The sequence below is a fragment of the Diplotaxodon limnothrissa genome, linkage group LG6 (assembly GCF_057381915.1).
Source record: "Diplotaxodon limnothrissa isolate DT_005_m linkage group LG6, D_limnothrissa_male_GT1.1, whole genome shotgun sequence".
NCBI lineage: Eukaryota > Metazoa > Chordata > Actinopteri > Cichliformes > Cichlidae > Diplotaxodon > Diplotaxodon limnothrissa.
The window spans coordinates 28,237,033-28,250,746 of NC_140601.1; the positions used below are offsets into that span (position 1 = coordinate 28,237,033).

A 13,714-nucleotide genomic window follows, 5' to 3' on the forward strand; every position below is an offset into this window, starting at 1 on the left:
GCCCAGCAGGCTTTCGACCAAGTGGAATGGAGTTATTTGTTTGCTACTCTTGAAAAATTTGGTTTTGGGTCGAATTTTTTGAATATGATTAAGTTGCTTTACGCTTGCCCTCGTTCCTCGGTCCTTACCAACCATGAGAGGTCGCTCCCGTTCCTCTTACACCGTGGGACAAGGCAGGGTTGTTGCCTCTCTCCAATGCTTTTTGCTTTAGCTCTTGAGCCGTTGGCCATTGCCATCAGAGCCAATTCCCATATCTCTGGTATAAATTGTGGCACGTCAGAGTACACCATCGGTCTGTATGCAGATGATATCATATTGGCTCTTTCAGATTTAAAGATCTCCCTTCCTCCACTTCTTAAGCTGATTGACAGCTTTGGCCACCTATCAGGGTTCACCATAAATTGGAAGAAGTCTGTTCTTATGCCGCTGTCGTCTGGTCTGGGCCCTGATTTCCTGTCTAGTTTGCCCTTTAAGGTCTCCCAGGATTACTTTTCATACCTGGGTATTAACATCCCTAGGAACTCAAAACTCCTCTTCAGGCTTAATTATTCGGTTCTAACTGATGAGCTCAAGTGTAAACTTCTCCCACTTTCAATGATTGGCCGTATCAATATAATCAAAATGGTTGTGCTCCCTAAATTCATGTACCTATTCCAGAACGTTCCTATTTTTCTCAGGTCTTCCTTTTTCAAAGCGTTGGATGCCATTATCATGCCTTTCGTTTGGGCCTACAAGCCCCCCCGCATCTCGAAGTCTCACTTGCAAAAGCCCTCGGACGAGGGTGGTCTGGGCCTTCCAGTTTTCAGACATTATTACTGGGCCTGTAATGCCAGAGCCTGGGTCTTCTGGAATCTGCCTATAGTTGGTGATGCTGTGGGATGCAGGTCCAGCCCTAAATGGCTCGAATTGGAGCTTAGCACTGCTATCGAGCACACTGGAGCATCCTTGCCAGCTATCTTATTTTCAAAATCGGTTATTAAAAGTGCATGTGATGACTTTATTCTTTGCAACTCCGTAAAAATATTGAATCAAATTAAGAGAATCTTGAACCTCCCGGTAGTGTCAACTTTTGCCCCGATCTGCCACAATCCTAGCTTTACGCCTAGTACAATGGATGCTGCTTTCAAACAATGGCCTGTCAAAGGGTTAATTGCTATAAAGGATCTTTATATTGACAATCATTTTGCCTCTTTTGCTCAGCTTCAGACAAAGTACAATCTCCCTACAAGTCATTTTTTTCGGTACTTACAAATTAGGAATTATGTCAAGCAAGCATTCTCAAATTTAGATACCATCCCCATACAGCATGTCTTTTACAATATGATGAACGAACCTCCCACCTCAAAACACTTAATTTCTCGGCTTGTCAACCTTTTTTCTTCGGCAGCCCCCTCTTGCCATATTAAAGAGGCTTGGACAAGGGACACTGGTTTGGTTATCTCTGACGATCTATGGGCTGAAGTGTTAAGTCGGATAAAACTATGCTCTGTTAACGCCCGGCTTCAGTTAATTCAATTTAAGGTTGTCCATAGACTGCACTATTCCAAAACCAAATTGAACAAGATTTTTCCTAACGTTTCCCCCAAATGTGATAAATGTAAACTTGTGGACGGTACTCTTGGGCATCTTTTTTGGTCCTGTTCTACGCTTACAGCCTTTTGGACTAGTATTTTTAGTTTCTATAGCACTGTTTATGATAGGCAACTGTATCCTGACTGTCTTATGGTGATCCTGGGCTGCTCCGGCGACTCCTTGGCACTTCCCTTTGCTGTTCAACAGGCCCTCATGTTTGGTATGGTGATTGCCAAACGTTTGATTCTGGGGGAGTGGAAATCTGCCTCCCCTCCCTGCTTCAAGAGGTGGCTCGAGGAGATGGTCTCCTGTCTATACCTGGAAGAAATTCGGTTCTCTACGTCTGATTCCATGGAGAAGTTCAGGAAGATATGGGGGCCCTTTATAGACCACATTAAGAAGGACAGTCCACGCCCTGGGTCCTGACCACATTGTTTTAACTGCTTTCATTCTGAGCTGTTGCCCATAACTGTTTTTGCATGATTGTTATCAGCTCCTCCTAGCGATCTTTGGATTTGATCTTGTGGATTGGACTCACTAGATTGTGAGTTGTTTGACATGTATACCAGTTGCTTTGTTTGCTTCTCTGCTGTTTTTAATAAGTGCTGGCCTTGTACCCTGTTGTGTGGTTTGTTGCTCTGTTTTTTTTGTTTGTTTGTTTGTTTTTTTTGGTTGTTATTGTCTTTATTGTCTGTGTTCTTCTGTCCCGCTGTTTGTGAATGTGTAAAAAAATTTTGAAACTTGCATAAATAAATACATTAAAAAAAAAGAAAAAAAAAGAAAGAAGAAACGAGTCAGGGATGCATAGCAAGCACAACAAGACACCAGCAGCCCAGACCTTTCACCAACTGAAGACATTTGCAGCACCATAAAACATGACAGAGAAGAGCTGGGACTATGTGAAAGGGTGAAGTGCTGCAGTAAAGTTGCAATGGTCCTATCTTTTATACAGTCTATGGTTCACTCTATTCGATTACCCTTTTCTCATGTTTTTGTTAGTTAGGGAGATAAGACATTGTTATTTGGTTTTATTCTTTTCATAAATAAGTTTTGTACATCCTTTAGATACGGTCCCTTTTGTTTGTTGTTTTGGGGTCCACCCCGAAGCTGTAGTTCGCTCCTTTCCTTTGTTAGAATTCAATCACTGTGAAAAAAAATCACCATCAAAATTGTACTGGTTGTGTGATGTGCTGCTTGGGGTCAGACAGGGGTGGATCACCCTTATATTATGGTCTGGCCACCCTTAGACAGGCCATAACACTAACTAAAATGAAAATTAAAACTAGACTTATAACTGGCTGGCTGGTGTCCTTACCAGTGTCCTTGGGTCTGAACTGTGGGCTCCTCTTTCCAGGTGTTCGTACTGCCTGAGTGGCACCAAGGTGTGCTGTCTTGCCTCTTTTGGGTTTTCTGCATGTTTCTGGCTCAACATGCAAGTATCCACTTCTTGACGTTCGCTGTTGGTTGCAGCCACTTGAGGTTTTTGGGCTCATTTGGGTTCTCAACACTGGGCGACTTTGATGGGAGTGAAAGCATCCTCACAACATAAATCACCACACTACCTGCTTTTGTTTCAGGTTTTTTCTTTATCCTTGTTAACATGTTTGGGTACTGGGTTTACCTGTAATGCATTTTGTGCTCCAAAAGCTGTTATTTTGTGCAGCTGTGCTCCAAAAGCTGTAAGCATGACCTTTCTTATCATTAGATTGTGCCACACCAGCACCTGAGAGAAAAGCTTTGAGTTTGATTTTGTGTTTGTGTTTTGCAGGCACTCAGGAGAATAAGTCATGATGTTTCTTGTGTTTGTCATGTTAGTATCTCAGTGCTTGTCAATCACCAGTCAACAGTGTCACCACTGTGAACAACATCCTGCGACTGTTTGAGCCAAAACCTTCGAGAAGTCCCTGCAGCTGCTTCAAAACTCATCACTGAGCTCGATCTCTCTTTTAACACGCTGGAGACAACAATGAAAGATGACTTTCTTTCATATGCTGCTTTGAGGGCTTTGCTGATGAAGTTCAGCCAAAACAGGAAACATGCAGCAGGAGACAGTAACTTGTTAAAATGTTATAAAAGGTACAATTAAAGATTTTCACCCTACAGGGTTGTCAATGATCCAAGGATAAATGTCTAATTTGGTCAAAAGTTTATAAGCCATTTCTGGAGAGACTGCAGTGGAAATGTTGTCACTTTTGGACTTTGCTACCTGCAGCTAAACATTTGCAGCTAAATCATTTATTTAAAAGCAGAAGCTGCAACTGATCGAGTGAATGTTTGTCTGAAAACTTAAACTGAACTCCAAGCGTACCATTGCTCCAGCTTACCATCTTTACCTGAGTGAATCAGTTTGTTGAACAATCTAAATGATTCAGAAACTTCTGTGACATCAACTTAACTAAGGCTCATTACAAATTTCACAAAACACTGCTGAATACTTTTAATATTTTTTTTATTAGTTATTTTTGTTTTGTTGTTATTTTGATTTTAATAAAACAAAATAACATAAAGAATCAAATTGTTTCTTTGTTTTTTTAAATTTAATTTATTTTACAAATAAATTAATAATAATATTAATAATAATAACAACAAATTAGTGCTGTCAGCGTAAACGTCATTAGTTAAAATGACGTTAACGCTGACAGCACTAATTTGTTGTTCCAGAGAGCAAGCCAAACACTGGTCTAGAAAAGGACGATCTCTAGTAGTGCTGCACTACTAGTAGATTTTGTTTTAACCTCCTAGGACCTGGTGTCCACATATGTGGACATAACATTTATGAGACCAAAATACAAAATTTTGCTCTTCAAAAACCTGATATCCACTTATGAGGGAGGACATTACACTGCCCCTGTTCAATCGAACTTTAAAATGAATGTCCTCATATGTGGATCTCATTTTTTTGAGAAACAAAAAAAAGATAGTCCGAATCTGATGTCTTTGTTTTCACATTCATCAGGTCCCAATCAACCCAAATGGCACAGAGAAATTAAAAATGCATGCCATGAAAGAGTTCAGGTCTTAGGATGTTAAAAATGTCCCTGCTGATGAGACCAGTGAATGTGGGGCGACAGTGGCAAGAAAAAACTCCCTCCTGGAGGAAGAAATCTTGGGAGGACCAGGCTCTCTGGGAGGACCCTCCCTCCTGAGGGCAATACTTACCAGTACTTGTCCTCCAGTGTGCGATGGTGGGCTGGGACGAGTGTTGTTTCTTCTCAGCATGATGATGACCTTCCTTCCATTTCCTGTTTCAGAACTGAGAATGAAGACAAAACTGGTTAACAAGGTAACAGGACATTTAAAAATTCTCTCACTTCAGGATGAGATGCTGTGTCTTCTTACGTTTCTCTTGTAAAACAGCATGTAGGCCGAGTGCTGCTGTTCCTCACAAGCTGCCGATCCGGTTGTGTGGAGCACCTGTGCGTCATTATAGGTGAGCCAGCGATCTGATGTAGAGTGCTGACTCTCCTCAGGATGGACAGAACTACAGATGTAGTGTCCTGAAATCACATTAAGACAAATGAATCCAACTTCTGGAAGTCAGCTGATTCAAGCAAACAGTGATTTTGACTTAGTGCGTCTTAGAACATCAAAAGCTTTTGTGTGTGAGTCCTTCACTGAAAAGTAGAAAGTTTTCATTTTCTGTTTGTAACAAGTCTGTTGTTTTACCTGACTCTGTGCCTCCATAATGATTGATGATGCTGACAAGACTATAACAGCCACCACCCTGAGAAGGAACAAATCCAAAGAGTGTTAGTTTCACAAAGTCTCACATCAGAGCCATAATTAAGCTGATTTGCTGAGGCTACGTCCACACTAATGCGTTTTCGTTTGAAAACACATCGTTTTCTCTCCGCTTTGACCTCCCGTCCACACTGAGATGGCGTTTTCCTCAAGGAAAAACACAGCATCTTGAAAACGCTCTCGAAAACGCACACATTTCAAAACGGAGTTGTCCCGTCGCAGTGTGGACACTCGAAAACGCAGACTTTCTAAAACGATGACGCATTTTAGTCATGTGATGCAGTCATGTGAGCAATTAAACAAAGATAGCCGAGTGCATTATACAGCGGTTGTTTTGATTGCTCTCAACTTTGACAGCCCTAAAAAAGATTAATATCAGTTTGTACATGCTCCGGATAGCTTTTCTTCAAATTCTGTAATCCTCACTCACTTTTGCGCATGCGCAGGACTGGAACGTAAGCGTTTTCGGCCGTTTCAATGCAGACGCACAACTATTTGAAAATGACTGAAAACACTAGTGTGGACACGGAGTTTTCAAATCTATCAGGGCTAGTGTGGACGTAGCCTGAGACGTTCTGCAGTCTGTTTTTACCTGATTGGATGGCACCACCAAGTCCCTCTGCAGCCTGACGGGGTCATCCACCTTCTTAATGTTGTAGGTTTGTGTAAAGCCAAACCTCTTCAGATGCAAGATCAGGACTCTGGCAGAAAAGAAAAAAAAAAAACACAAACAAGGTAGAAAATAAGAAGAATGAGTGTCAAACACAAACAGAAGATGGGAGAAAACGACTGCTCAAGTATTGTCTCGAAAAACTCTGATATTTGATGCGCCACAGTTTGGAAACCTGGTCAGTCGATCAATTCTGATGTGACCTTACTCACCTTGGCAGTGTATCAAAAGACGACTTCAGTTCTGAGGCCGTCCCTCCACAATCACAGCGAAATTCTATTTCTTGTTCCTGAACAACAGCACAGAGAAAACAGGCTTTATGGTAGAAAGAAATCTCAACATATGCACACACACATACGCACAAACACTAACAAAAAAGGTGTGTTAAGATCGCTGACACTACAACTCTATTGGAATTTGTGATCTTACCTTCAAGTATGTCTCTAACATGTTTATAATAGACCCCTCTGGAACAAGGTCAAGAGACAAGCTGGTGAAGTCCTCGTGCTGTGATGATTGGTGACCACAGCTACACATTTCAGGAGTAACGTAGTTAAAGTAAAGATCAGGTAGGTGGAAAAGAGGTATATGAAAATATTGCAACCAGCTCTGCGTTTCTGAAAGACAGGCTTACCTCTTGCATGTCCTCATGTTTTCCATTTTAAAAATGTGATGCTCTTCTACTGGGCAGGTATAACTTTGGCCCAGGAGAGCTGCGTTCCTCTCCAGGTGAGGTGCGAGCCTTTTGACCTCATTGAGGAACAATGTTAGGAATTCATGAGCGTCCTGAAAGAAAAGCAGAGAGATTTAAAACAGTACATCAAAATCAGAAGGTAAAGCAAAAAAACAAAATGTCCAAATAGCTGACGCACTTTCTGTGCACTGCCGGTGTATTCAGGAGCTTGACTGCTGAATGCCTTCTTAAAAGCTCTTAGGTGGTGATCTTTAAGGCCATAATCTGTTGACTCATGACAGTCCCTGACATCAATGAGCCTTCTGTAGAAAGGAAAGGGTAAACAGACATTTCTGCTGTTAGATCTCTTTGTTCTTCAGGTTTTTGAAGAAAGTAGAAGGTTGACGTAGCGCACCTTAAGAGCTGAGCTTCTGGATCTGTGCTCCACAAAACCTCCTGACGCCTGATGTCTCTTATGAACTCCTCAATGTTGAGGAGGCTCTGCAGGCAGGAGTTCATGTAGCAGGTGTTTCCGATGTTTGGAAACCTGACACACACGCACAACGTTTACAGTATCAGTGTAAAAGAATTCATTTTCTCCACTTTGACAAAGTGAGCTTTGGTCTTTGTGCACCACGTGTACTCACCCGAAGCAGTCTATAGTCCCAGTTTGACTTTCTATTATTTCTCCACCGCATGCTACACTGCTCCAAAAAGGTAAAAACACAAACACAAAATTAGGAAAGATGTCAGGATGCTGAGCAGTGTATGTGCATGGATGCATGAGCTTTGAAGTTGAAACATTTTGGAGGACGTCTTTCTCTTACCTGTTAAACACATGCTCCCATCCACTCTCTTGGTCCAGAAGCTCCATAATCCAAGTGTCCCAACTCAGGTCTGCTGGGATCGTTTCCGTGGTGCTTCTTACCTGATATAAATATATAGGACATAGCTGTGTGCCTCATTGCTCTTAATTGCTCTCATTTAACTGTGATGAGTAAATGCTTGATGACAGTGACTCTTTCCATAAAACATACCTTCCCGGATTTAAAAAGAGTCTTCACAGTGTTGCTCTCTGCCTCTGCATCGCTGTCAGTTTGCTGCAGAGGACGAACAAACATAAGTTTATTAAAAAGTACATTTTAAAGAGAATGTGTATTTCATATGTTTTGTGTAAAAGCAAACCGAGGAACAGCAGAAGATGTGTCTCCATTTTCTCTTCTTTTGGCCATTTTCAGGGTCAGCTGGTGTGGCAGCAACAGAAGCATCCGGGATGCTGATGAGGACAAAAGTGTAAATGTTGTGGAAATTTATAAGAAGGAGTACATTTTGCTAATATAGATTGCTAATAAAAGTGAATAACTGTAATGGAATACCAACATGAACAAAATCATGTATTTTATACATTTACACTCTACATTTTCAAACGCTAATCTCTGCATCCATATAAATAATAGACAAGACTAGAAGGAGTAAAAAAGATGTAAATACACAAGGTGGAAGAAAAATGCCAATAAAAGGGAAATAAAAGAGCTCCAACTCAACCACTGCTATAAATATCTCCAGCAGCATTAAAGACTGGCGCATTTCTTTACCTCTGATGAGACGTAGAAGGAATTTCCTTCTCTGCCACGTTTTGTTTGTGTGATTTCTGTTTAGAAACAAGAAAAGCAACATCAGTAATGGCATAAAACAAACATACCAAGTGGGTCTCTCCATGAAAAGTGTCCAGTTAGAGAATTTGGTATTATTTCATATTATTTATCACTTTAGTGAGCTGTCAGCTCATGAAGCAGATATAGGAATATCTTTAAATAAAATAAAAACAATTTATTCATGCCTTAAATTGAGTTTTAAAGTTTGTCCTATGAAATACAAAATCCTTCATTTGGTTCTGATCAAAATTCAGTTTTTACAGAAATCATCCATGAAGCTTCAAAAATGCTTATTCACCATAAAAAATATTTAGAGAAACATCCTGCAAGTCTCTTCGAACTTACCTTTCTGTGAAAAAAAAACGTTTAAACATCTTTGAACTTAATTTGAGGACATGGCTGTGTGCTAAATTGCTCTTAATTCTTCTCATTTAACTGTGATGAGTAAATGCTTGATGACAGTGACTCTTTCCATAAAACATACCTTCCAGAATTTAAAAAGAAACCAGCGACACTTTTTTTGTGTCTTCACAGTGTTGCTCTCTGCCTCTGCATCGCTGTCAGTTTGCTGCAGAGTACGAACAAACATACGTTTATTAAAAAAGTAAAGTCACTTTAAATTAACAAGTGCAATTTAAAGAGAATGTGCATTTCATATGTTTTGTGTAAAAGCAAACCGAGGAACAGCAGAGGTGTCTCCATTTTCTCTTCTTCTTTTGACCATTTTCAGTAACAGGAGCATCCGGGATGCTGATGAGGACAAAAGTGTAAATGTTATTTTTCAAAGTGCAAATTTTTAACAAGGAGTACATGCTGGAGATTGCAGATAAAAATTAATAACTGTAATGGAACAAAATCATGTATTTTGTACATTTACACTCTACATTTTCAAACGCTAATCTCTGAATCAATATAAATTATAGACAAGACTAGAAGGAGTAAAAAAGATGTAAATACACAAGGTGGAAGAAAAATGCCAATAAAAGGGAAATAAAAGAGCTCCAACTCAACCACTGCTATAAATATCTCCAGCAGCATTAAAGACTGGCGCATTTCTTTACCTCTGATGAGACGTAGAAGGAATTTCCTTCTCTGCCACGTTTTGTTTGTGTGATTTCTGTTTAGAAACAAGAAAACCAACATCAGTAATGGCATAAAACAAAGTATATGGTATGAAAATACAAAATCCTTCATTTGGATTCAAAATTCAGTTTTTACAGAAATCATCCAAGAAGCTTCCTTAAAAGTTTCAAAAATGCTTGTTTACCATAAGAAAATATTCATAGAAATGTGCTGCGAGTCTCTTCAAACTTACCTTTCTGTGAAAAAGAAGTTTAAACATCTTTGGACTTGATGTGATCGCAGCCAAAATCTCCTCAGCTTTGCAAAAGTTCAACTGAAAACAAGCAGTCAAAGGTTGTATATTTATAAACTTTCAGCATAGAACGTTCATACCCTGAACAGCAAACATCATCATTATGATGTATGGGGCAAATTTGCATATTTTGGAATGTATGCTCATTTGAACTGTATGGTGCTCGTCTCCAAGCAACTGCTACACAAAACAGGTCAAGTCAAGTGGCTTTTATTGTCATTTTAACCACGTGCAGAGGTGCTGTACAGAGTGAAACGAGACAGCGTTCCTCCGAGACCCTGGTGCTATATATGACATATACGGACAAACCCAGGACTACATAAAGTGCAGTGTGCATAAATTGCAAAAATAAACAAGACAAAACAGTGCAAAACGTGACAGAACAGGACGAAACAGACACAAGACAATGGAAATGTGCAAAATGCTGAGTATTGTGCAAAAGTAACTTGGTGTCTGTATGTATGTATATGAGTGTGAGATACTGCAGATAAGTGCTTGGTAGTGACATGTGTGAAGGTGTGCGTGTGCCAGTGCAGTCACTGAGTGTTCAGGGGTCTGACGGCTTGTGGGAAGAAACTTTTCCGTAGTTTGGTAGCGAGGGCCCGGATGTTGTGGGACCTCTTTCCAGAAGGCAGCAGGGTGAAGAGTGTGTTTGAAGGCTGTGTGGGGTCCTCCAGCAAGCGGGTGTTATAAGGAGGGGAGAGGGGCTCCAATGACCTTCTTAGCTGCTCTCACAATCCATTGTAGGGTACTGCGATCCAATACGCTGCAGTTACCATACCAGACAGTGATGCAGCTACTTAGGATGCTCTCATTAGTCCCACTGTAAAAGGTGGTGAGAATGGATGGTGGGAGATGGGCTTTCCTCAGCTTCTGCATGAAGTAGAGACGCTGCTGGGCCTTCTTGGTTATGGAGCTGGTGTTGAGGGAGCAGGAGTGGTTCTCCGCCAGGTGGACACCAAGAAATCTGGTGCTCTTGACGACCTCCACAGAGGATCCATTCATGTTAAGTGGGCAGTGATCCCACTGTGCTCTCCTGAAGTCAACGATCTCTTTTGTTTTGTTTTGGTGTGCTGGGGGAGCAGCACAGCAAAGAAGGACTCATCCAGGCTGGAGAAACTGATCAGGAGGGCTAGCTCTGTGGTCGGCATGAAGCTGGACACTCTGGTGACAGTGGCAGAGAAAAGGACATTAAAGAAACTGATGGACATTATGAACAATGCTGGGCATCCTCTGCACATGGCCATTAACAACCAGAAGAGTCTGTTCAGTGACAGGTTGCTTCTCCCAAAGACAAGAACTAACAGACTTAAAAACTCCTTTGTCCCACACGCCATCAGACTGTTTAACTCCTCTCTGGAGGGGAGAGGGAGGGGAAACAGGAGGACAAAGGAGGGGGGAACAACTAAGCTGTAGTGCCTCTTCACCTCACTGTGCAATACCTTTTGTGCAATACTTTTGTAAATAGTCAACAGTGCAATAGACTCAATACTTGAAATGTGCAATTCACTTGTATTTTTATTTTTTATTCCTATTTATTCTATTTATCCCCTTCGTATATGCTGCTGTTCCTCACAAGCTGCAGATCCAGTTGTGTGCAGCACCTGTGCATCATTATAGGTGAGCCAAGGATCTGATGTAGAGTGTGGACTCTCCTCAGGATGGACAGAATTACAGATGCAGCAGCTGTTTCCGATGTATGGAAACCTGACACACAAACAAAAGTTTACAGTATCAGTGTAAAATAATTCATTTTGTCCAGGTTGAGAAGGTGAGCTTTGGTCCTTGTGCACCACGTGTACTCACCTGAAGCCGTCTCTAGTCTGAATTTTATTTTCCATTATTTATCCACCGCCCAAATGTTTCACTACGCTACTGCAAAAAGGTAAAAACACAAACACACAATTAGACGCTGAGCACTAGATGTGCATGTATGCTAGTGATGTGTCGAGTAATGGAGGGGGCGTTTCCGCGATGCACGTATCGAGGCTTGCTTCATTTATGGGAGGAGCTGAAAATGATGACGTCCGAAGCCTCGCTGCCCGGCTGTACCACGTGACTGGTTCATGAAGTGGTTCGAACTTTGCCGCGAGATGTGACAGCGATACAAACCCCTCAGACTTCAATCAAAATGTGGGTGTTTGATGGAGAGCTGCGGTTAGTGAGAGTTGGAGACAGCTGGGAGGCAGTTTGGAGGTTTATGAGAGTGAGGAGAGAAACTCAGGAGAGAATGGAGCCAGCTAAGAAGAGGAGGATGTCCTCCCCTGTGTGGGAACATTTTGATCTTATTCCTCCCAACAAGGTATTTCTACAGAAGATGTATTTTCATAATACTGATGGTGCAATACAATTTAAGTTAAGCTGTATTTACTTTTGTACAAGGTGAAGTGTTTGCTATGTGCCAGGGAGCTGGGATATAACAACAACACCTCATCCATGCTTAGGCACTACAGAGCTTTGCATGAGAATAAGGGGAACAGCGATTGTTGAGCAAGACCAGGTGAGCCATCAAATGCCATGATAATAATAGCATGCCGTAATGTTACTAAATGATATAACAATATTATACAAACTGTAATAAGTTACGTGTGTGATATTTATATTTGTGCTTTGTTTTTATTGTCTTTCCTCAGGAGAACAATCTCAAATAGATGAAAACCTGGTTAGCATGGTGATTGAGGACTCCCAGCCATTTAGCATTGTGGAGGACAAAGGATTTATAAGATTTGTTAAATCATTAAATCCTAGCTATGTTCTCCCCACTAAAAAGGTCATAAAAGCAGTGAAAATTTAGTTTTTACTGAATAAAATATGGGCAGGACTGACGCCTCAGTGTGTAGCTGTCCATACCTCAACGTTACAAAAGCACAACCACTGTCCACACCCCAACCACACCTCACCTCACAGTAAATGATCATTTCCATTTTAAGCATTTCCAAATAATCATTTTCCATACTGCCAGTATAAATATACACAGTATACTGCATCACTACAATATACATGTTTTACACACTCCTTTTGTTGTTGACATTTACAGGCTGTGTGCAAAAGGCCACACTCTTCAAATTCATGCCAACTAATATTTTTACGTCCAGTAGGTGTCCTACTAGAGCAAATAAAGCTTCAAGAAGCTTTGCGCTGGGGTGAACCAATTGGATGAAAAGCTTCAATGCTTCATCTGCCCATCACTAATGTATGCATGAGCTTTGAAATGTAAACATTTTGGGGGACGTTATTCTCTTACTTATTAAACACATGCTCCCATCCACTCTCTTGGTCCAGAAGCTCCATAATCCAAGTGTCCCAACTCAGGTCTGATGGCATTTTTTCAGTGGTGTTTTTAACCTCTTGGGAACTTTCACTACATTCCTTACTTGATGCAGAAAGAAGAAACGAGTCCATATCCAACCTTCAGAGCAGAGGCGATTAAGATCGGTATGGGTGTCACAGGTGTACCAGTCCGCCTTTTCTTCCAGGGCGAGAGGGGTTGCCATTCTTGTTCGCAGAACTATTCCTTTTATATTCAAAACTCAGATATGTGATCCAGGTGGGAGGTTCATACTTGTTACAGGTACAGTCAACTCCACCCCTGTAGTCCTCTTGAACATCTATGCCCCTAATTTTGACAACCCTGACTTCTTTAGTAAAATATTCAATCTTGTCTCACAATACAATGACCATAATATCATTATCGGTGGTGATTTTAATTGTTATTTCGGTCCATTGTTGGATAGGTCTTCTGCGTCCCTGGCCCCAACCTTGAGAGCTGTTTCTGTACTCAATACTCTTACTAAATCTTTGGACTTGGTTGACATTTGGAGGCACCAGCATCCGTTAGAAAAGCAATACTCTTTCTTCTCCCCTGTCCATGGCAGCTTCAGTAGAATTGACTATTTTCTTATTGATTCCAGGCTTATTTCGAAAGTGGTTAGTTCCACTTATCACAGTATTTTAGTTTCGGACCACGCACCTCTCTCAACGGTAATTGACTTCAACCTATATACCCCCCAATACAATTGGAAATTTAA

The 13,714-nt window shown here is 41.0% G+C and overlaps 1 protein-coding gene across 1 annotated transcript; it reads right to left on the reverse strand.

The window, feature by feature from the left end:
* Positions 1-4,819: 4,819 nt before the first annotated feature.
* LOC146630757 (ubiquitin carboxyl-terminal hydrolase 12-like) lies at positions 4,820-9,653 on the reverse strand. Its single transcript, XM_085356610.1, has 18 exons — positions 9,627-9,653; positions 9,373-9,428; positions 8,989-9,061; positions 8,796-8,879; positions 8,252-8,307; positions 7,842-7,932; positions 7,694-7,756; positions 7,484-7,584; positions 7,304-7,360; positions 7,072-7,203; positions 6,856-6,979; positions 6,618-6,769; positions 6,413-6,512; positions 6,196-6,272; positions 5,906-6,014; positions 5,239-5,296; positions 4,912-5,069; positions 4,820-4,825 (listed from the first exon to the last, which is right to left on the reverse strand). Exons 1-18 carry the CDS (start codon positions 9,651-9,653, stop codon positions 4,820-4,822), a joined length of 1,524 nt encoding a protein of 507 aa, XP_085212736.1.
* Between the last annotated feature and the right edge of the window lie 4,061 nt (positions 9,654-13,714).